General features: G+C 42.6%; 1 protein-coding gene across 1 annotated transcript in view; it reads right to left on the bottom strand.

Moving 5' to 3' along the window:
• The window catches only part of CCDC73 (coiled-coil domain containing 73), a 232,569-nt gene that overhangs the window by 6,066 nt on the left and 201,235 nt on the right, over positions 1 to 25,268 (bottom strand). The window contains exons 20-21 of the mRNA XM_074956669.1: positions 18,177 to 18,363; positions 15,421 to 16,992 (exon numbers count right to left, since the gene is read on the bottom strand). Coding sequence (XP_074812770.1) covers positions 15,421 to 16,992; positions 18,177 to 18,363 — 1,759 coding nt within the window. The remainder of the gene's footprint in view (positions 1 to 15,420; positions 16,993 to 18,176; positions 18,364 to 25,268) is intronic.

The following is a 25,268-nucleotide window of genomic DNA, read 5'->3' as shown; positions in this document are numbered from 1 at the left end:
TCAGCCCACATATGCGCTGTCACCTCCTCATACTCTACCAGGAGGCTAACCAGCATGCCCAGGTGAATGCCCCTCGGTTCCTTCTCTACTGCAGAGTCCTTGACAAGAACTGCGAAGAGGGGAGGAAGGTGGGTCATGGAGCATACCTAGGGGGACAGATCTCAAAGAACCATCATTACTCACAAGGTGAGTAACTTCCTCTTCTTTGAGTTGTGTCCCTATGGGTGCTTCACTGTAGATGACTCCTGAGAAGTATCCCTAATGGGAAGCTGGGACTTTGGCGCTGTTATGGATGACAATACTGAGGAGCCTAATATAGCATTGGAAGCAGACTCCCCAGTAATCACATAGTGTTCTGAGAAGGTATGCACAGACTCTCAGGTTGCTGCCCTGCAGATTTCCGATATGGGGACATTCTTGAGGAAGGTGACGGAGGAAACAAACCTCGTGGAGTGTGCACGGATTCCAGATACTATGTTGTGAACCTGATAGCAGTGTTTGATACAGTTCGAGACCCATTTGGAGAGTCTCTGGGTCGATACCGTTGTACCATTAGATCTTTCCGTAATGGAAAGGAAAAGATTAATTTCCTAAAGGCCTTTGTCCTGGCCAAGTAAAAGGCCAGGGCTCTCCTAACATCTAGGGTGTGCAGTATAGCCTCCCTGTTATCGCAGTGAGGATTAGGGTAAAAGTTTGGGAGGTGAATCAGTTGGTTTATGTGAAAAGATGAGGTCATCTTGGGGATGAACTTCAGGTGCGGTCTGAGAGTAACCTTGTGCCGAAATAATATAAGTGGGTGAGGGTGCCACTAGTGCTGCTATTTCCCCTATTCTTGCTGAGGTGATCTCCACCAGGAACACTGTCTTAATAGGCAGGTATGTGAGCTAACAAGTGGCCATGGGTTCAAAGGGTGGCCTAGTCAGGCTCTTTAGTACTAAGTTTAGGTCCCATATTGAGGTGGGGCATCTGGATTGGGGAAAAAGATTTACTATATCCTTAAGGAATTGTTTTGTAGTTGTGTGAGAACACTAAGAATCCCTCTATTTGTTCATAGAAGGCTGCTATGACTGCTAGGTGAACTTTGAATGAACTAAGAGATAGTCCTGATTTCTTGAGAGTCAGTATATACTCCTGTACCATTGGGAGAGTAGCAGATGGGGAAATTTGCTTGGAATTACACCAAACCAGAAATCTAGTCTGCTTTTGCAGGTAAGTAAACAGGGTAGCCCATTTCATACTACGTAGTAACACTCCCTGTACCTCTTGAGAGCTGGATCTTTATATATGCTGGAACCATGAAGGAGCCACCCCTTGAGTTGGAGTATCCACAAGTTGGGGTGGAGAGTGTTTCCTTCGTTCTGCGAGAGAAGGTATGGAGAGAGACTAGCAGACATGTTGCCAGCTGTGGCAGGTAAGGGTATCACGTCTGTCTCAGCTAGATGGGAGCAATCAGTAAAACATTTGCTTTCTCTTTTTATTAGGACTTTCAGCGATAGAGGAAATGGGGGAAAGGCGTATAGAAGGCCCTTGTCCCATGAGAGAAAGAGAGCATCCCCTAAAGAGTGCTGACTGAGGCCTGCCCTGGAGAAGTAGCGTGGGCATTACTTGTTCAGGTAAGGTAAACAAGTCTATTGTTGGTGTCCTTCACTGTCTGAATATGCCATAGAGTACTACTGAGTTGTCTCCCATTCGTGGTTGTGTAGGAACTTGCGTCTGAGATGCTCCACTGTCGTGTTCTGCACTCCTGATAGGTAGGCTGTTGATATCATAATGCACCAGTGCCATAGCATTAGTGCTTCCTCACAAAGGGAAAGCAATCTGACGCCCATTGATGATTTATGTAGTACATACATGCTATGTTGTTTATCATGACCCTTGTGTGCGTACCTCTAATCAGCAGAAGGAAATAAGCACATGCATTCCTGACCGCTCTGAGTTCGAGGAGATTGATATGAAGAAATGCCTCCCTGGGTGACCACTTTCCCTGTGTTATGAGGTTGTTGAGATGTGCTCCCAATCCTATGAGGGATGTGTCAATGGTGAGGAGTAGTGCTGGAGGGGGACTGGGCTGTGTGAGCGAGATCCCTGTGCAGACGTTTGCTGGATCCTTCCACCACTTCAAGGACTGCTTGACCTCGGTGGGTAATGATAGGGGCTTGTCTAGGCTGTCTCTGATTGGCCTATAAACTGAGGTGAACCATGACTGGAGATGCCTCATGCAAAGCCTGACATAAGCTATCACAAATGTGCCTGCAGCCATGGGCCCCAACAGTTGAAGGCAGTGTCTGGCTGATATTTGAGGGCTGGTTTGCACTGTCTCCTCAATCTATTCCACTCTTATAAAATCTGTATTGTGGGAGGAGAGTGCTCACTCAGAGACAGTCGAGATTGGCTCCTATAAATTCTAATCTCTGTATTGAGGTTAACATCGATTTTTGGACATTGATTTGTAGGCCCAGGCTTCTGAATAAGTCCACAGTCATATGGGTAACCTGCAGAACTTGGTCGAAGGAACGAGCCCTGAGGAGGCAGTTGTCTAAATGGGGATAGATCATGATTCCCTAGAAATGAAGATGAGCTGCCACTACAATGAGGACCTTGGAGAATACTCTGGGAGCTGATGATAGCCCAAAGGGGAATACCCTGTACTGGTAGTGGTCCTGTCCTGGGGTAAACATGAGGAACCATCTGTGGGATGGTAAAATTGAAATAAGCATTCTGAAAGTTGAGGGCCAAAAAAGTCTCACTGTTCCAAAGCTGGAATACTTGCTGTTTGAATGACCATCTTGAATTTTGGAGCCTTGATGAACTTGTTGAGTGCTCTGAGGTCCAGTATGGCTCTCCAACCCCACTTTTTCTTGATTATTAGGAAGTAACGAGAGTAAAAACCTTTGCCTCCTACTTGTTGAGGTACTGGTTCTCTGGCTCCTACACAGAGGAGTTGATCTATCTCTTGTCACAGTAGACTCTCATGCGGAGGGTCCCTGAAGAGGGATGGGGAAAGGTGTTGTGGGGGCAGGGGAAGGGAGGTGAAATGAATGGAATACCCATTGAGGATGATTTCTAGCACCAATTTGTGAGACGTTATCCGATCCCAGGTGCTATGGAACAGCAAGGTGGCATCCAAAGGGATGTGAAGAGTTGTTTAGCATCAGATGGTGTTGGAGGGAGTGGTCTGTCGGTGCCCCCAACTAATATGTCAAAATTGATGTTCTGAAGTGGATGGTTGGGAAAAGGAAGGCTGTGTGCCCAATGGTTTGTGCTTTGAGAATCTGGCCTTTTTCCTTTGTGGCTCATAAAAGCATTGAGTTTGATAGGGTGCTGTGCATGATTTATGTGAGGGCTGAGGACTCTATTTTCTCTTCTGTGAGGTGTATAAATCCCCAACGACCAAAGAGTAGCTCTGGAGTCTTTGAGTGTGTGGAGGGATGTGTCCGTCTTTTCTGCGAACAGTTTGATGCCTTTGAAGGGAAGGTCCTCCATGGTTGTCTGTACTTTCTTCGGGAAGCCAGATAAATGTAGCCAAGAGGCTCGTTGCATCACAATTGCTGTGAAGATGGATCGTGCTGCAGTATTGCCTACGTCAAGTGCTGATTGAAGTGCCATCTTGGCTACCAGTTATCCTTTGATAATGGCCCTAAACTTATCTCTGTGTGATTGATCAATAAACAAATTGAGTTTGGAGTAATTGAAGTAGTTATATTTTGCTATTAGCACTTGCTAATTTGCGATGCGGAATTGTAGTGTGGCAGAAGAATAAGCCTTTCTTCCAAAATGGTTGAGGTGTTTCTAATACCTATCATTAGAGGAGGACTTCACCTGGTGCTGACGACCTCTGGAGTTCACTGCATCCACAACGATCAAATTAGGGGGTGGATGGGAGAAAAGAAACTGTACCCTTGGTTGGGATGTAGTATTTCTTATCAGATCACTTACAGATTGGTGTGACCGATGTGTGGGTCTGCCATATCAATTTGGCTAGATCCAAGAAAGCCTCATTGATGGGGAAGGCTTCTCTGGATGAAGAAGAGGAGTGTAAAATGTCTATCAGCTTATGATTCTTTTACCTCTAGAGGCAATTGTGGTGTGATTCTTTTACCTCCAGAGGCGATTGCAAAGTGTCTGCCACCCTCTTAGGACTTGAAAGAGTTTAAAGTTGTTTGTAAGAGATGGCGGAGGGGGCATCTCTGCCTCATCTGGCGATGAGGACGAGATGTTGGTCAGTGGTGTGACCTATTTGTCAAGGTCGGCAGAGGCTGATGGAGGGCCCCTTGTTGATTCACGGTGACCCACACTAAATGTTCAGGAGGTGTCATATCTATATTCCTCCCACGGGTCCCACGAAGGCCATTGGGATGGCAGAAAGGGTCATGGTGACATTGTCATCCATACCAGGGTGGTTGAGGGTCCAGAAGGCAGTACGGCTCCAGAGGCCCAGATTGGTAATGGGCACTATAAGGTGCATGGAAAGAGCAACGACAACCTCTTCCTGCTCACTCTCGACTGGAGAATGGAGGGGCATGGCATGGTGCCGGTGGAGACTCTCGAGCTTGAGGTAAAGTCAGTACCAGAGCCCTGGTACCAAGTAGGGAAGACCCAGGTACATCAGATACTGTGAAGTCTTTCGAGTATCTGAACTCCTGTGGTGCCATGGATGGCATCCGATGAAGTGAGCTGTAGCTCACGAAAGCTCATGCTCAAATAAACTGGTTAGTCTCTAAGGTGCCACAAGTACTCCTTTTCTTTTTTCTTTTTAAAATAACAAAGAAAGATTAGTAGATAGTTAAGTTCAAACAGTAGAGTTAACAATCTGATGAATGGACAGCTAATATCTCTGTCTCTAGCCAGGTGCTGTTGAGAAGGAACTGCTGGGAATTTTCCTTGGTGCACTGCAGAGTCTTGTGGCAGAGCACGTGGAGGGGGGCAGTGCATGTGTGGGCCAAACAGACACTGCTACCAAAGTTCTCCAATCAGCAGCACAGGGCTGCAAGCATACCTACAGTGAAGCACGCATAGGGACACTACTCAAAGAAGTATTTTTCCAATATTCATATAGTAGACAACTTTTTATATTGTAAATCATAGCTTCTAATTAAAACACTGATTCCTGAAATGAGTGTCTATGAATACCAGCTTCTGAGTAAGATGATAAAATATAATCAGTGCCATCCTGTCACATTGTTGAATGGCTTATCATTAGGGACTGAATGCCATTTTAAATAACTAGCTAATCAGGAACTAGCTTTCTTATTACAGTTAGATATGTTTAAAACAATATTAGCCTGATTTTCAGAGGTGTTGAGCACCCACAGCAACCACGGATGTAACTGGAGTTGTGGTGCCCAGCATTTCTGAAAATTGGACCATAAGCATTTAATCAGGTGCTATATTTAAGCTGTACTATAGATTAGCTGCAGCACACAGGAAGGCTGCAAAGACTTTCCATGCCATGAATAGTGCCATTAAGCACATACCTAAATCTTTGCAGGATCAGGGCTGAAGTCTATTTTCTAAACCAGTCAGCATAGTCAGTTACTGTTATGAGTCAATGTTGATGCAGCAAAGTAACATAATCATTTGGTACAGTAGCAAAAGTTATCTTACTATGAATATACATATGTGCTTTGCCTTGGCATTAATTTTTGTAAATGCCTTCACATGTATGTAGCAGCAGGAGACCTTAGTCTAATTATAATGTTCTATTTCATTAGTTTTTTGTTGTTTGGTTTTGTTATAATTCTTCAGGAAGGTCTACTATTTCCCAGTTCACGTGTTGTGGCTGCTCTCTGGAACCTATCAATGTCACTCCCTAATTCACTGGCAGAATTGTGATTGAGTGGGATAAGGAATTCCCTCACATAGGCCGTTAACTATTTCTGCAATGCACCAGTCTGAGAGCAATGCATTTGTATTGAGAATTGAAGTCAGGTATCCCACATGGCTACATCATCTTCTAATCTAACCAGATGTATAAATGTGTAAAAGTTTTGTAGTTACTAACCCTACAGTGCCTGTATTTCTTTGAGATCCGTTGTCCACATGGATTCCACCCTTGGTGTGACTGTCAAGCATTTGGTGAATACCTGGTGCTGCAGAAGGACCAAATGGCTGAAAAGAAGTTACTCACCTTGTGCAGTAACTATGGGTTTTCGAGATGTGTCCCCCTATGGGTACTCCACTGTGGGTGTGTTTGCGTCCCTGCGCTGCTGATTGGAGACTTCAGTAGCAGTGTCCATTAGGCCTGCACATGTGCTCTCTCTGCTCTGGCTGTACCATGAGACTAGCCAGCACATAAAAGCTACCCCCACTCAGTTCCTTCTCTACAGCAGACTCATTGACAAGAACTCTGAAGTACAGGGGAGGAGCGTGGGTTGCAGAGCACCCATAGGGATACATATCTCAAAGAACCATCATTACTGCACAAGGTAACTTCTTTGAGTAGTGTCCCTATGGGTGCTCCACTATAGGTGACTCCTGAGCAGTACCCCTTCTGGACGGCTGGGACTTCAGAGTCAGGTCAGTTACAGATGACAGCACTGTGGACCTGAAGATGGCATTGGAGGCGGAGTCCCCAGTGATCACATAGTGTTCTGCGAAAGTGTGGACTGATGCCCATGTCGCTGCTCTACAGCTCTCTGAGATAAGGCTATTCTGGAAGAAGGTGAAGATGAGGAGATTGACCTTGTGGCGTGTGTATGAATAGAGTCTGGAACGGTCATGTTGCAAGCTTGGTAACACTGTCTGAATGCAATTTGAGACCTACTTGGAGAGCCTTTGGGCTGATATTGCTGAGCCCTGGGATCTTTCCACAATGGAGCGGAAAACCCTTGGGGACTTCCTGAAGGCCTTTTACCTGTCCAGGTAGAAGACCAGGGCTCTCCTGACATCTAGTGTATGCAATACAGCCTCCCTGTTGGTGAGGCTTGGGGTAAAAAATTGGAAGGTGACTCAATTGATTGATGTGAAACCAGGGAGGTTGGATGTGTTCTGAGCAGAACCTGGCAAAAGAGGAATTCAGATTAATTGGCGGGGACATATTATTTTTTTGTCTGCCCACTGGCAGGTAGGCACTACCAACACTGGGGTTTGCTGTATGGTTCTTGCTGAGTCTAAGGTGGTTTAATAGGGAGGGGCGATCTTTGAGGAGGAGGTAGAATGGAATATGTCAAGTCAAGGAGTCAATGGTGAGTGTACTTCCAGTGGTATTTGGAGAGCGTCTGCAACTCTTTGCTAACTCCTGGAAGAGACTAGTCATCTTCCAGAGATGGTGGGGAAGGCATTACTGCTTCACCTGTGGAGAAGGAGAATATGGTCCTCAGTGTCAGTTCTTCCTCGGCACCACCCTCCTGTTCCTCTATAATGTCTTGTGGAGGCTCTGAAGCTCTGGATGCTGCGGCCGAGGGGGGGTGTCTTGAGGGCTCTCAGGTGAGGCTTGAAGCCTGAGAGGCATGCCAGTGATATGCTGCCCACGGGTCCCAATAGGGCCAGTCAGGAGACATGGATCCTGGCGGTGGTGCCCATGAGTGGCTGAACCAGGATGGTGGTGGTGGGGCCCCCTGAGGGCATATTTTAGGGCTTTGTTGATTCTGAGCACCATATGGGGCCTGAGTGGAGTACTGTGATGCTACCTCCTCTGGTTCACGGTCTGAACCCTCACTAGAGAGCGGAGGAGCATGGCATGGCATATTCCCATGCTAAGCACAGGCTCAGTACATAGGTCCTGGTACTGAGAAGCAGGGAATCTGGTACGTCCGATATGCGGAGGTCCCTGGAGAGGCAGGATTCCACTAGTATTGATTATCCTGGTGTCAGTGCTGGAGGGACAGGGATCTTGTCCGTATTGGTTGCGCTCGTGCCAGATGAGGCATCTTGTAGCTCTTTCTGAACTCTTTCCAGTTTTTCAGCATCTTTATTGAAGTGTGAGCCCCAGAACTGGACACAGTATTCCAGTATTGTCTCATGCCATATACAGAGGTAATACTATCTCACTGCCTCAATATTTCCCAGATTATACCTAACTGGAGGGTCGTGTTCTGTTGCTTATCCAACATTACCCCTAAGTTCTTTTCAGTTTCATTGCATTCCAGGATACGAACTACCATCTTTAATTTGTGACCTACACTCCTTGTTCCTAGATATTTGATCTTGCATTTGGCTGTATTTTATTCAAATGAGCCCACTTTTCCAGGTGTTCTAACTTGGTCTTTATAACAGGCCTGTCATCATTATTTACTGCTCCATCAATGTATGTCATCTGTAATTTTTACAGTAGTTATGTTCTTCCACATAATTGATAAAGATATTGAATTGCATTGGGCCAAGAATAATGCTTGTGGGATCCCACTAGAAACACAATCATAGGATTTCAACAATTTCCACCCCACCATCAACCTCAGCCTGGACCAGTCCACACAAGGGGTCCACCTCCTAGACACTACAGTGCTAATAAGTGATGGTCACATAAACACCACCCTATACCGGAAACCTACTGACCGTTATACTTACCTACATGCCTCCAGCTTTCATCCAGACCACATCACACGATCCATTGTCTACAGTCAAGCTCTAAGATACAACCGCATTTGCTCTGATCCCTCAGACAGAGACAAACACCTACAGGATCTCTATCAAGCGTTCTTAAAACTACAGTACCCACCTGGTGAATTGAAGAAACATATTGACAGAGCCAGAAGGCTACCCAGAAGTTACCTACCATAAGACAGGCCCAACAAAGAAGTAACAGAATGCCACTAGCCGTCACCTACAGCCCCCAACTAAAACCTCTCCAGCGCATCAGCTAGGCTCTACAACCTATCCTGAAGGACGATCCCTCACTCTTGCAGACCTTGGGAGACAGGCCAGTCCTTGCTTATAGACAGCCCCCCAACCTAAAGCAAATACTCACTAGCAACTACACACCACACAACAAAAACACCAACCCAGGAATCAAACCCTGCAACAAACCTCGGTGCCAACTCTGTTCACATATCTATTGAAGGGACAACATCATAGGACCTAACCACATCAGCCACACCATCAGGGGCTCGTTCACCTGCACATCTACCAATGTGATATATGCCATCATGTGCCAGCAATGCCCCTCTGCCATGTACATTGGCCAAACTGGACAGTCTCTACGCAAAGGAATAAATGGACACAAATCTGACATCAGGAATTATAACATTCAAAAACCAGTAGGAGAACACTTCAATCTCCCTGTTCACTCAATAACAGACCTAAAAGTGGCAATTCTTCAACAAAAAAACTTCAAAAACGGACTTCAACGTGAAACTGCAGAACTGGAATTAATTTGCAAACTGGACACCACCACATTAGGCCTGAATAAAGACTGGGACTGGTTGGGTCATTACAAAACCTAAACCTAATTTCCCCCATACTAATTTCCCTCTACTGTTACTCTCACCTTCTTGTCAACTGTTTGAAATAGGCCACTCTCATTATCACTACAAAAGTTATTTTTCCTCCCTTGGTATCCTACTGTTAATTGAATTGTCTCGTTAGACTGACCTCACATTTGGTAAGGCAACTCCCATCTTTTCATGTATTTATACCTGCTCATGTATTTTCCACTCCATGCATCTGCTGAAGTGGGTTCTAGCCCACAAAAGCTTATGCCCAAATAAATTTTAGTCTCTAAGGTGCCACAAGGACTCCTCGTTGTTTTAACCATAGGATAATACCCCATTTCTAATTATTTTTTTGAAGCCTACCAGTTAACCAGTTTTTAATCCTTTGAATATAGTACAATGATTTTGTATAGATTTTGTTTAGTGTTAATTTTATCATCATGTGGCACTAAGTCAGATACCTGACAGACATGTAAGTATATTATGCCAACACAATGACCTTTATCAAACAAACATGATCACATTAAAAACAATATCACATTTGTCTGACAAGACCTATTTTGCATGCTGATTAGCATTAATCACGCTGCCATACTTAATCCTTTACTGATTTTGTCCCATTTCTGCCTTTCCATGGTTTTGTCTGGGATCAGTGTCAGGATAACCAGCCTGAAGTTATCCAGTCATCCCATTTACCCTTTAAAATAATTATTCAACATCAACTTTTTTCCAGTCCTTGAACTTTAACAAATCTTGGAATAATGGGAATCATCATTAATTGTTGAGAGCAATCCTTAGACGATTCTTTTAATATTCATGGATGCAAGTTATCCAATCCTGTCCATTTAAAACAATTTAATAGCTGCTGTTTTACATACTTCCTTGTTACTGATGGCACAGAAAATATTTCCTTATCGTTTTAAGATATGAATACATCACGCTGCTTCTGTCCAAATACAGAACAGAAATATCAATTGAATAGTTACTCCTTTTCTGCTTCATGATTGACAATTTTATCATCCTTATCTACTCTGAGACCTGTATCAGTGTTTGGATTTCCTTTGTTCCTGCTATATTTCATGAATTTCTTCTGATTTTCCTTAACCCTACTGGCCATAAAATTTTCATTGATATTACCCTTTTTTGACTTTAGCAGTTGGCCAATATTCAGGGCGTCCTTCCTTAAGGAGGAAAAATTGATGATGAGTCAGGTGCTTTTTTGTTGCAATCCTATTTACAAAGAACATACAAAAAGAAAAGGAGTACTTGTGGCACCTTAGAGACTAACCAATTTATAATGCTCAAATAAACTGGTTAGTCTCTAAGGTGTCACAAGTACTCCTTTTCTTTTTGCAAATACAGACTAACACGGCTGTTACTCTAAAAAGAACATACATAAAACCCTGTTTCCCTAAACATAGTAGGCAGTTTCCTTGCTCAGAAATTGAAGTCTGCCTTTTCAGTGAGTATTGTGCCCAAAATAACCTCTGTCTTTGTGTTCCTCCCAGGGCCATGCTCACCAGCACTTCTCTCACATCTGTGGCTTTCTACCCCCACACACAGGGACAAGCTGCAACCAGTCAATCCTCTTTCTGATTTTTTTTTTTTTTTTCCTTCAAACAGTCCCAAGAAAACCCCTCACTCAGCCTATGTGCCTTGGCTGCTGATTGGCCTTGCCATGCACCCATTGCCTTGGGCAGTGGCTTCCTACTGTTGAAAGGTACTTAGCACACACATCAACTTTAATGAGATCTGTGATGCTCTCTCACATATGGTATTTGCAGAGCAACATTCTATAGATGCAGTTGTAGGTCCATAAGCTATTTCTAGGTTTCCTCTGTGACACTGTGGATATCATCCAATTCACCTCTCAATCTATATCTGGGGCACTGCGTTATGATATGTTTGATGGTTTAGATGTTCTCACCACAGTAGCGCAAAGGAAAGTCTTTCATTTTACACTTGTACATCAAGTAGCCGCATCTCCCATGGTTTGTTGGATGCAGTTCAATGTGGTCCAAAGTCTGCGTGGCTGGTCAAAACTGGGAGGGTGGCTTGTCGGATCAGTAATAACCTGCTTGTTTGGAACGGTAGATGAGGTCCAGACATTTGCCGTTCCCTGACCAGATCTAGAAACATGAAGTGGTCATATGTTGTCCATAGTGGTTCTCGTGATTTCAGGCATTGTTGGGATATGTTATCCATTATCTGCTGGATGAGAAGTTCAGGGTAGCCTTCGGTGAATTTAAATTCTCATGCTATGGCTATATCTTGATAGAAAGCAGGAGGTTTAATGTTGGCTAATACAGAAAGCCAGGGCAGAGGTGTTGATTTCTGTGACTGACTATAGATCAAAGACCCCCTTGATGGCAGCTATTAACACCTTCCACCACAATACATTTAGATTTCCATGTGAACTGTCTGCATTTAGAAAAAACACATCCCTGACTGACACAAATTACACCGACAGAAGTACCAGTATGGACAGCGCTATGTGGGGGTGGATTAATTATGCTGGTGGGGGAGTTCTCTCCCATTGGCATAGAGTGGCTACATGGGAGATCTTACAGCAGCACAACTGCATCAATGCTACTGTAAGGTCTCTAGTGTAAACATAGCCTTAGACGTCTGCAGCTGGCCTGTGACAGCTCACTCAGGCTTGCAAGGCTCAGGTAAGGGTCTGTTTAATTGTGGTGTAGACGTTCGGACTCAGGCTGCAACCTGGGCTCTAGGACCCTCGCAGCGTCCAAAAGGCTAGGCTCCAGTCCAAGCCTGAATGTCTTCACTGCAATTAAACAGCCCCTTAGTCTGAGCCCTGTGAGCCCGAGTCAGCTGTCACAGGCGAGCCATGGGTTTTTAATTGCAATGTAGATATATTCTAAGGCAGTGGCTCTCAACCTTTTCAGACTATTGTACCCCTTTCAGGAATCTGATTTGTCTTGCATACCCCCAAGTTTCACCTCACTTAAACTACTTGCTTACAAAATCAGACATAAAAATACAAGTGTCACAGCACACTAGTACTGAAAAATTGCTTACTTTCTCATTTTTACCATATAATTATAAAATCAATTGGAATATAAATATTGTACTGACATTGCAGTGTATAGTATATAAAGCAGTATAAACAAGTCACTGTGTGTATGAAATTTTAGTTTGGACTGACTTTGCTCATGGTTTTTAGATAGCCTGTTATAAAACTAGGCAAATATCTAGATGAGTTGATGTATTCCCTTGAAGACCTCTGCGTACCCCCAGGCAGAGGCGCCGACTTTCTGAGTTCCCGAACGGTGCTCAAGCCACTCCCCCACTCCACTTCTTCCCCCTTCTGTCCCAGCCCTGGTGCACCCACAGAGTTGGTGCCTATGTCCTGAAGGGTTTGTGTACCCCTGGTTGAGAACAACTGTTCTAAGGCACATTTGTGTACCAATAAGTTCTGTACCAATATAAAGACAACCAATGAAATCTTGATCTTGCTCAGGGCCTCTGGAGGCTACCATAATATAAATATTACTTAGAATTTAGTTTTTAAGGGATCAGGCTGTGGCTTTGCAATGAGACGGAGGTCGAACCTTATGCCCATGAAGAGCTACTCACTTAAAGAACCTCCATTGCCCAGAGTCTCAGTAAAGTCAATGTGACTCTGCAATGGTCCACCCCGTGGATTCATGGCTGGGGCCTACATTACGATGATCAATTTTAATTTATGAGCTATCTTTTATTTAAAATTAAAACTTCCTATTCTGTTTATTAATACAGTAATTTCTGTAATTGGGTTATTTGGTTGAAAATTTGTATTAACTCAGGCCCAGATAATTTCAGGGAGATTTGTTCAAAGAAAAACATTGTACTCCTTTCTTGGGACCTTACTGAGGGCTGTTAGCAGAGCTGGAATCTATGCACAGGGAGCAGACAGGCTGAGGGATGGAGAGACTGGGTTTTATCATTCCCCACCCACCCACACTTCTGTAGATTATATCTGACAAAGTTGATACAGCATGAGGCTATATTAACTCTTCTACAGTCCCATCCGTGTAGGGGGAAATTCCCTTTAACAGGGACTTTAGGATAGTTTTGGCTTGAAGGAGCCCTATTAGCATAGCTTTATTGGCGCTCTGCTGCCAGGGTGCAGAGGAAGGGAGTTTTCCTGGGTCTCTAGAGCCCCAATGCAGATACATAATAGCCCCTAAGCAGAGGGCAATGGGATTTGAAGGTGGAATTGTGGCTCATTCCATAAAGAGGTGGTGGGTGTGTGTGTCAGAGAAAGATGGAAACCTGCCAGGGTATGACCATCTAGTTCTCCTCCTACTATAGCTCATGGATTCTTCTGTCGAAGGGCCATTCAGGCCTAATGATGTATTTACTGGAACCACTAATCTGTCACTCAATAATTAGAGGTAGAGCTTATCAATACAAATATATTACATGCACAAATCCAGGCATACAGAGATATATCAGAAATCGCCAAGACATGTGCATAACAAACATATGTACCCACGTGACCTTATTTTTACAAATTTAGTTTTTCTTTTCCCCTATTTCCTTCATTGTTTGTTTGTTTTTTCTTGTTGTGTCTTGTTTGCTTTTTTAAAATCATAAATACTTCGGGGCAGTGACTAAGGAAAACATTTTCAAAAGTGCTGAGGTAACTTTGGGAGGAAGTCACTGGGACTTAAGCACCTAAATCATTTAAGTGCATTTGAAAATTTTACCCTATAGGTCTTATTTTTTTTCTAAAACACCTAGCACAATTTTGGATGCTGTAAAAATAATACTTTTTTTTTTAACATAGAGAAACAAAAATTACCTCTAACTGCTATCTTGATAAAAGGTTATTTGGAGTTTAAAAACAGCACTTCTCATTAAAATAATCAAATCTAATTGGTAGATTTATTGCAAAATAAATTACATCTACAATATATGCTTTATTTCTTCACATTTTACTAGAGTAACTTTACAGATGTTTATAACAAAGTTCATATTGTTATTCACCCAGCTTTTGTGTATGCATAATATTGTTCAGCAAATAATCACCAAATTGTCACAATAGAAGTTAAAGAAAAAAGCCATGAAAACCTTCTAATGGGCACATCTGTTTTTCTCTGTCAAAAGCATCAAAGGATAGAATCTTCTCCTTTCTCATTTTTTGCCATGTTCTGTTTATTTTGTGTGCGTGAGTTTTATCTGGATTAATGACATACACTAATATAATCAAACAAGCTATTTATGGGCCCAATTCTAAGAGGCACAGAGCACCCTACAACTAACATTAATTTTTGTGAGAGCTGAGGGCAGTGAACAATTTCCAAGAGGTACTCAGCACCTCCCATGATCACACTCTTATCCCCAAACTAGTACTGTGTTTAGCCTTTATAATTGGGTCCCTCTTACATCAGAGTCCATTAGCACGGATGCAGCTATCCACATTAGGGGATCATGATGCAGGATTGAGGTCTAGGTCTCTGAGCAGTAATGATAATGATTGCTATAGAAATTCCTATGAGAATTACATTTAGTTATCCTGGCACTGATTTTGTTTTACAAAGGGAGGGAAGGGATAAAGTTTATTTATTCAGATAATAGAATAAACACAGAATAGGTCACTTAGTTGCATCTATAATGTGGGTTAGTTGAGAAATCTCAACATCTTAGTAGGGCAAATCTAAGTTTCAAAGATAATAGCTAAAATTATCAAAAGGTTTACATTTTTCCTCTCTGATACTACTTTACATTGAACAGAGAACTTCCATATTTAATTTTTTCCTACATACATATTCACTATTATGACAGGTTTCAGAGTAGCAGCCGTGTTAGTCTGTATCTGCAAAAAGAAAAGGAGGACTTGCGGCACCTTAGAGACTAACAAATTTATTTGAGCATAAGCTTTTGTGAGCTACAGCTCACTTCGAATGCATCCGATGAAGTGAGCTGTAGCTCACGAAAGCTTATGCTCAAATAAATTTGTTAGTCTCTAACGTGCCACAAGTCCTCCTTTTCTAGTCACTATTATGTTCCTCTTATACTTTAAAATGGAAATAATTATTTCTCTTACCTAGTCCTGTTTCTTTCATGACAGCATTTATGCTCAGATTTTGACACTGTGCTTTTGAAAGAATCTTTTTGTTTTCTGATATACGTAGTAGTTTCTCTTTCAAATGGAAAGGCTCTTCGGAAGTTGAAGCCCACGCTGTTTGACTTTCAACTTGATTTACTCTCAGCCAAGGACTGAGATCTGAAAAACTTAAGTATACTGGCGTTTTCTCAGTTTTTTTATCTGAAGTTGAAAGATCAAAGGATGACCTTCCACTTCGGTTTACTAAATCTCCAGATGTCCTTATGAGTAAAGAACATGATTCTTCCAGGCGACCTTCAGCAATTTTCTCTCCTGGAACTGTATTATTTAATGACTCTTTTTTCGCTCTTAACAATGTATTCTCTAGTGCATTATCATTAATCACAAGGGATTGTCCATCCTTCATTTTGGGTATCTGAAAATCATTTGTATGAACTTTTTCACAGGATATTTGTTTATCGGTGGTAATTTTGTTTCTAACCATTTTTTTATGAATAATAGTCTGAGAAGCACATATATTTTCCGTGTTCAGAGGCAAAACAACATCTGTGCATGCATATGTATTTGTATCAGTTTCTGTCTGTCTAGAAATGTCCAGGTTATTTTGGTTGCTATGCAGATCATTCAGATTTGTCCATTTATCTGCTTTTTCAGTATTTAATTTGAAATTCTCTAACAGAGACATATTAGTGTTATTTTCTTTTGTATTGTCCGTGTTCACACTTGCATTATCACAGAAAGTAGTAGGCAGAACTGGAGCATCACAAGTACTGTTCAGTGCACAGTTTCCATTAGTTGTGCTTGCAGTGTCACTGTTGTGTTTTTCTTGAATATCTGTAAGAATCTGTTTAAATTGATATATATCTGAGGATATGCCACTGGTGCTTCCATTTAACAGATGAAGTGGTTGTGTTTTGTCTTGTTTATTATCTAAGTAAACGTCATTAGACTCCTGTAAGTGGCATTTCTGAAACTTTGTATGACTACTTTCTGTAACCTGAGACGGGATGGCAAAATTAAATTCAGCCATGGTTTGGTGGTTGGCTGCAGTTCTCTCAGTTACAGGACTGTACTCTATGCCAATAACCTGTCTGGATTCTTTGCTTGGTGCTTCATTTATAAAGACACCTTTGTCATCCTGTGTGGCATCTGCCTTATCATTTGTATTATAAACTAATTCATTTGAAGCCTTGCCAAATGTATGCTTGCTGGAGTCTGTCTGTTGACCTGCATCCATACTGCAGACACCAAATTCCTCAGTATTGTCAAAGAGCATCTTTCTTGTGTTCTCTGGGAGTTTTGCCAATGAACAAGATCTGTCCTGTGGCTTTAGTTCTGAACTTGCATTGTTTTTCTCCAAGAACGTTTTGTCTGTTTTTCCTATATTTGCTGTCTTTTTGCACTCAGCAATACATTCTGCCGCGGTCTGTCCTTGAATAATTAAATCAATATCTGTGCAGAGGGTTTTGCCTGGAGAAGCCTCCCTTTGCTTTTCTTCACAGTGGCTAGCAACGTTAAAATCATCCTTATAGTTTTCAAGAAGTTGTAAATCTATTAAGATAAAAATATTAGTGACAAAAACATCTGAATGTTAAATGTTTTGGTTTTTGCATAATGCAGTTCACAAAGATGTATTGATATTTTCATTAATGTTCATTTTCCTCATACGTGAAATAGTTACAATTTTTTCTAAATATCAGAAAGTTCTAAATATCAGAAAGAGACAAATATTGTATTCATGTACTTTACAAAATATAATATTCAAACAGAACAATATACTTACATTTTTGCCTGTTTTAAAAAAAAATGAAACTTAAGTATTCTATGACTTGGTTGTAATACTATCCTATTTGGTATTTGCCAGAATAGCTGATAACAGTCTCTGCAATTAAATTGCTTATACCCACATATTTAGATATTTAACTTAAACAATTTCTTCAGATTTTTTTTAATCCTACATTTAGCTTAAATAAAGTCACTAGTTTACTAGTGTAATTTTTCTCTTAATCCTGCTGATCTATAACTCATCAACCCTATTTAAGGGACAGTGTTCATACCATAGGAACATGCCATCATTTTCGGGTGGCTAAACAATGAAGAAAAGCTAAGGCATCTGATACTTACAGAAGCTGTTCACTGTAAGTAAACTCCAATGCTATGAACATTTCTATTAGATAGCAAGAAAAAAGAAGATTCAATAAACCACCATATAGTTATGAAGCTCTTAAAGTTTTGACTTTCCATTGTTGTCATTTTGGAGGTTGGGCTTAGGTAAGTACCATTTCATGGGCAGGTTTAAAAAAACTAAAAAAAAATAAAAAAAAAAAAGTTTTAGAGAGCTCTATGAAGCATAAGTGTTTGTGGATGTGGCCTGCATGGAATAGTAATTATACCATTACATATTGAGCTATTGCAACCCTATCTCCTGCAAGCGTGTACAGATAGAAGGGAAGAGTGTCTCCCTCCTTATGCTCCTCTACTATAGCTGGGGATAAGCAAGTTTCTCCAAACCTATCCTCACATCGGCACAGAAAAAACACTGCACCACAAGGGATGGTGGAGCATGCAAATCATACTTGAGTGAGGAAAGCAGCTCTAGGAAGGATTGTGCCTATACTCAGTACTTTACACAAAGTGGCACCTACTGACACCAAGAATTTCATTAATTTATATGAGAATATTTGATTTTGGGCGCTGAATCTCTCTCATCATATCGTGTATTTGAGTATTTATACCTTTGGCAACAATGTTATATGTCGCTTCAGTGCATCCACTTCCATTACTTTGTTCGGTCTGTACTTTATCAATGTCTGAAGAGCAGCCTACAATATTTTTTACTTCAATGTCATCGTCTTGTCCAGGACCAGAAATACTATCATTTTGGATTGTAGATTGTGTACACTCATTTTCTTTCGGACTAGTCTGTCATAAAATGGAAGATATATTTAATTTATTAATTAGAGATGAAAATATATTCAGGTTACTTATTAAAGTTTCAGATTAGATTTAACAGGAAGGACCTGATTCACTTTTTTACTACACCGCTGTAAATCAGGAGTCATTCTTTTGAAATTAAATTAAGTTTCTTTTCTTACATATAGCAGTGTATTGGGCCCACAAGCTATATTCAGCAGGCAAGTTATTGGACCACTAGGCTTTTCAGATAGACAACTCTGCATGATGTAAATATTAGAAGAATTTTCAAAGGAAGAAGTGTGAATAAAATTTGCGGACTTGGTCACTAAAGAGGACAGAGCTTCATCAGACGATCCCAAATGACCTGTTCAATAATAAGCAAGGGCAGAAAAAGACAACTGAAGAGAGCAGGCAATTGCTAATTACACAAACACTTTTTCTTCACAAACCATTTGCTTTCTTTGTAAGTCTCCTTTTGTCCCTGAAAAAGTGATAGACATTTCTATTTACTTTTTTCTGTAGGCTAGAGCCACAACTCCATTGACTTTTCCATCTTGGGGTCTGATATCTTGTTTTTCCTCCATTCCTATGGATTTGTTTGACTTCTCCTCTCCTTCTTCGCACATTGCCTGTCTCTCCCTCTATTACTCCAGTCTGTTGCATCTTTTCCTCCCATTCCCAGTATAGCCAAACTCAAACATTCAGAAATCATGAGTCAGGCTCCAAAAGTCATGAAAAAGGCTTTAAAATCACAACTTGGGTGGGGGTGGGAGAACGGCATTGCATTCTTTTTATTTGCCTCTTGGTTTTGGAGACATTAGGGTGCACTTCTGTCACATTTTTAAGCTTTTCTCATCAACCATGAGAGTGAGAAATACTTTCTTTTTAATGAAAGGGAAGGTTACTTCCACTGTGCAGTAACTGGAGTTCTTGGAGATGTGTGTCCGGGTGGGTGTTCCACTTCAGGTGTGCTCAGACCCCATGTGCCTTTAATCAGAGATTTTTGGTAGTAATGCCGTTCAGCATGCACCTGTGCCCGACTCCAAGGCTATATAAGACTGCATGGGTGAACAGCCCTTAATTCCTTTTCTACTTCATAGTCGCCAGAGACAACTCCAAAGCAGAGGAAAAGGAAGGCAGGCAGTGGGGCACCCTAAGAGGGACACATCTCAAAGAACTCCAGTTACTGCACAAGGTGAGTAACTGCCTCCTCTTCAAGTAGTATACCTATGGGAGCTCCACTTCAGGTGACCTACTGAGCAGAACCCTCAGCTGGAGGGGAGGCTGCGGAGCCCAGTCCAAGACTGTGTTTCCAACAGCTGCCTCTGATCTAGAAGACTTGATCACTGCCTAATGTTTGGAAAAGATGTGTGTGGAGCATGGAGGATGGGTATCATAGGCTGGAGAGGCTGTGCGTCCCCAAACAGCCAGGCGTGGCTCCGCCCACACGCTGCCCCTAGACCCCCACCCCTCCTGCTTCCTGCTCCGTGCAGCTGGAGTCCAGTTTTCCTGTGGGGTGGTCCCAGCTTGGACCGCGCCACCCAGCTTCCCGTCGCTCTGGGGCTGGGGCTGCACCACCCGCCCTCCCCGTGCTCCAGGGAGGTAGCCTGGGGCACGGGCCTGGCGGCTATGGTGGTGGGGACTCTGGTGTGGGGCATGGAAAGGAAGGGGCCTTGGGTGGAAGGTGCAGGGCTGGGAGCTAGCCTCCCCCACCCAGTGGTTCACATGCTACCTGTGGTGTGGAGGTCCAAGTGGTGCCTTAGAAATGTCCAGAATATGAACACTCTTAAGTAAAGCCATAGATATAGACAGAGATATCATGGAATGAGCCAACACCCCAGGAAGAGTCTGTATGTCTGCAGATTTATAGCACAATATAATGCAATCAGAAATCTACCTGTAGAGTCTCTGGGTGGAAATCGATGAACGTTTAGATCTATCTGCAATGGACACAAACAGTCTGGATAATTTTCTACATCATTTAGTTCTGTCCAAATAAAAATTTAAAGCTCTCCTAACATCTCTTCTGTAGACTGGTGTGGCTCTAGGAAAATAAATGGATAACTTGGTTGATGTAAAACTTGGACAACACCTTGGATGAAAATTTAGGGTGTGGACATAATGAAACTTTGTTCGTGAAAAATATTGTAAATGGATGCTCCACAATCAGAGCCTCTCTTTTCCCAACCCTTCAAGCAGAGGTGCTACCCGCCAGAAAGGCCATCTTCTAAGATCAATTAATGAGGAAAGTAGTAGCCATTGGCTCAAAAAGAGGGACCCATAAAACATCTAAGTACTAAATTCAAATCTCAAATCAGAATACGCCCTTTAACTTGGGGGAAAAGGTTCCTCCAGTCCTCTGAGAAACCTCACAGTTGTGGGATGAGCAAAAACTGAGATTCTCAACCGGAAATGAAAAGCTGTTTTAGCTGCCAGGTGGACCCTGATAGAGCTCCATAGATAATCCTGTCTTTTTCAGCTCTAGGAGGTAATCTAGAACAACTGAGAGTGAAGAGTGAGCAGATGCAATACATGTCTGGATATGCCAAAGGCTGAACCTTTTCCACCTGCGGAGGTAAGTATATCTCATGGAATCTTTTCTACTGTTCAGTAACACCTGTTGTACCTTGTCAGAACAAGTACACTCTATTCCCATGAGCCATCAAGGGGTCAAGTTTTAAGACACAGAATCTTCAGGTTGGGGTGAAGAATCCAATTGGATCTTGGGAAAGAAGATAAGGAATGGATGGAAGGCTAATTGCCTGACAAATGGCTAAGTGAATCATGTAAGGATACCATATATGTCTGGGCCACACTGGAACTATTAATAGGATCCTGGGTTTGTCCTGCTTGATTTTATTTATCATTTTCAGAAACGGGGGTTGGAGGAAGTACATATAGCAGGCCTCTTGTCCATGGAACAAGGAATGTCTCGTAAAGAGAGAGGGCCCAAGACCCTCCTTAAGCAAAAGTGTTCGCATTTCAAGTTGTTGGTAACAGTATCAGAGGTCTATTTCTGGTACTCCTTAACTCAGAAAGATTTCACTGAGAATCTAAGAATCCAAATCCTAAATGTAGTCCTGGGAGAAGTGCCTGCTGAGATTGTTGGCTATTCTGTTTTGTATCCTTGGGAGGTAAGCTGCTGAGATAAGGTTGAAATTGGCTGTGCACCAGTTCCAGAGCTTTTTTGCTTTGGCGCACATGGAAGAAGAGCTGACTCTTCCTTGTCAGCTGATACAGAACATGCATGTTCTGTTGTCCATCAGGACCTTTATGGACCTATTTCTGATTAAAGGCAAAAGGATACAGACATTCCTGACTGCCCACAACCCAAGTAGGTTGGTGTGTAGTCATGTCTCTTGGGCAGACCACTTGCCCTGAGTTGTGTGCGTCCCCAAATGCACCACCCACTCATCAGAGATGCATGTGTCTTGGTGACAGAAGGGAGGAGGTAGAACAAATGGAATCCCCTCACAGACATTGTCATGGTCTTTCCACCGGTTGAGAGAATCTTGTACTTGAGGAGAGACTGACATGACACCAACTTGGTCAGGGTGTGGTGTTTTTTTTGTTTTTTTGTTTTTGTTTTTTGTTTTTTTGGAGTATAAACAGTCCCTGAGCTCGCTCTGGAAACATCGAAGGCAGAGCCTGTCATGTTGCATCACAAAGGTGCAAGCTGCCATGTGTCCGAGCAGTTGAAGACAATTTCTTATAGATGTCTGTGGACTGATTTGAATCTTTGAGGTGAGATTTGTTATCAAGAATTTGTTGGAGGGAAGATAAGCCCTGGCTGATATCACATCTAAGGAGGCTCCTATGAACTCTATTGTTTGTACCAGGCTTAAAGTTGATTTCTCGATATTGAGCTGCAAACCTAGCTTGTGGAACAGGAACCTTGACATCTTTGTGGTGGTGAAAACCTCATCGATCCTTGAGTAGCCAGTCATCAAGGTACAAGAAAATAATTGCGAAACATTAAAAGGTAAGCTGCAACCACTGCCAATATTTTTGAGAACACTCTTGGGTCAGACAAAAGGCCAAAGGGAAGTGATCCTGACTTATGAAAAACCACAGGAATCATTTGTGAGACAGGTGAATTGCAATATGAAAGTAGGCATCCTGAAGGTCAAGAGCCAAAATCTAACCCCCTAGTTCCAACGATGGAATATAGCTGCAAGAGTCAACATCCTGAATGTTTGTGATTTCACAAAATTGTTTAGGGGTCTTAAATCTAAGATCAGCCTCCATCCCATGTTCATCTTTGGGGCCAGAAAGCAACTGGAGTAAAAGCCCCTCCCTCTGTGCTGAACTGGAACTGATTCTATGCACAGAAGGTTGTCAATTTCCTGCCTTAAGCGGTCAGTACTCATGAGAGAGGTCCCTGAAGAAAGGGGGATAGGTAGCAGACAGTGAAGTAAAATGGATGTAGTACCCCAATCTGATAACCTACAGCACCCATTTGTCTGAAGTAATTCTCTCCCATGCGGATTCAAAGTGAGAGAGATGGTTGCCATAGCGTGGGAGGTGGGTGGAATGGTGTAGATGCAACTCCATTTTGTGGGGTTCTTTTGGGCCCTCGACCAGCTCATCAAACCCAATGCTTAAAGGATGATAGGCGCTCAGTAGTGGATACAGAAGATGTAGATGCTTTCTTCCTCTGAATTCTTTATTTCTTCCTGGGCAATTCATAAAGTCTCTGGAATCCTGAGAATGGAACGGGGCAAGATCTTTATGCCATTTGGGATCTGCTAAACTTTCATTTGCTTAGGCATGCAAATCCCAAGGAATCTCAATGTATCCTTAAAGGTGTGCAATCATTCATCAGTGGCTTCAGCGAATGGTTTGAGACCATCGAAGGGAAGGTGCTCAGATGTCCCTTGGGAATTCAGCCAGCTGGAGCTGGACTGAGCAGCAGTGTTGGCCATGTCAAATGAGGCCTGCAAAGATGTTCTAGCTAATAGTTGGCTCTCATAGATAATAGCCTGAAACAGCTCTCACTGTTTAGCCAACTCAATAAAGGTGATAAATTTGGCATAATTTGAGTGATTGTGCTTTGTCCTGACAGCTTGATAATTTGTGATCCTAAATTGAAGAGTCAAGTAGGCCTTGCTGCCAAATAGATCGACATTTTTGATCTGTATTATAGGGCATGGCTTTCATGTGGTATTGTCTGTCATATTCATTGTCTCCACAACCAGGAAGTTTGGTGTTGGATGGGAGAATAAAAATCTGTAGTCCTTAACTGGGATGTAATATCACAGGGGTATGCCAGATGGATTTGGTGGGACCCAACAGGGCCTCACTGATAGGCAGGGCAACTCGGGTAGAGAGAGTCCAGTGAAGGATATCCAGGAGCTTATGCTACAACTCTGACCTCTTCCAAGGGAATCTTTAGGGAATTTGCAATGCATTTCATTAAACTCCTGGAAGTGTTTGAAGTAATCAGCTGTAGAAGATGAAGAAATATTTATTTGCAGAGTAGCACCTTTATCTGCCCTGGCTCGCTGGACTCTGGTGCCTGAGGTAGTGGAGGAGGGATAGGTGGAGTAGGAGAAAGTGGGGACTACAGAGGGAGACACAGGAGAGAGTAGGGGCATGGGAAATTTATCAATATGCAGCCCAAGGATCCCGGTATGGTTCCGAATATGGTTACTAGAGGCAATGTGAAAGGCACTGGTGCTCAAACCAGGCTGGGGGGGGGGGCACAGGCTTGTCTTTGATGGAACTTCCCCTTTTCTCTAAAGTGTCAGGAGGGAATTCCCCTATCTGATGAGTAGGGGAATCTTGGACTGATATGGATCCCATATGGACTAACCTGCTAGTTACCCAAACACACACACTTACTTAACTACTGGTCTGGACTGCCCCCTAGCTTGCTTTGGCCATCGGGAATTAAAGCACCGTATGAAGCCTGGAGAGGTTGGCATACTCTGCAGAAAGAGTTATCTTGAAGGGGGAAGGTCCACCCCCTAAAAATGGGAAGGGATGAAACCCATCTGAAACTAGGGAAAGGCTGTGTAATGGGAAACGAAAGTGTGGAGTGATGACCAAGTCACTGCTTTACAAATGTCTAGAATCAGCACTTGTGTCAGGAAAGCTGCAGAAGATGCCTGCGCTCTAGTAGAATGTTCCAACGCTCTACCTGGTGGGATGGTATTAGCTAGCTAGTGAATAAGTGAATGACCAAAGAGATCCAGGAAGAGATTCTCTGAGTGGAAACTGATTGGCCCTTAGCTCTCTAACCACTACAGACAGTTGCGTAGAGGATCTGAAAGATTTAGTATGCTTCAGGTAGAACACTAAAGCCCTTCTGACAACTGACGAGTGAAGCTTTCCCTCATCCCTATGTGGATGGGGTTTCAGAAAAAAATGAATAGATTGCTTGGTTAATATAAAAATTGGAGACTACTTTTGTAAGAAATTTCAGTGAAGAGTGACTATAAACTTTATCTTTCTGGAAAACTGTATAGAGAGGTTCTGACACCAGAGTTCTCAACTCACCTGCCCTTCTGGCTGAGGTAACTGCCACTATAGAAATGCCACCTTCATAGAGAGGTGAAGAAGGGAGCAAGTTGGAAGGAGTCTGAAAGGATTTCCCATCAATTTTGCTAGGACTCAGTTCCAATCCCAAGGAGGGATTGGGTCTTATACTTGAGGCTACTATCTGGCCAAACCCTTTAGGAATTGGGCGATGACGGAGTTGGGGAAAAAAAGGATCTATTATCCATATGTGGAAAGCCGAAATAGCTGCCAGATGCTCCCTTAGAGAGCTAATAGCCAAATGCTGTTTTAGATTTGGAAGAGTCTAGTATGAGGTCCAGGGTGCTCGTTCTGGAGATACACGTTTCCTCCAAGATCAAATAGAGAAGTGCTTCCACTTAACTAGGTATTTCTAGTTGAGGGTTTTCTGC

The sequence above is a fragment of the Natator depressus genome, chromosome 6 (genome assembly GCF_965152275.1).
Source record: "Natator depressus isolate rNatDep1 chromosome 6, rNatDep2.hap1, whole genome shotgun sequence".
NCBI lineage: Eukaryota > Metazoa > Chordata > Testudines > Cheloniidae > Natator > Natator depressus.
This window is presented reverse-complemented; position numbering and strand designations above follow the sequence as displayed.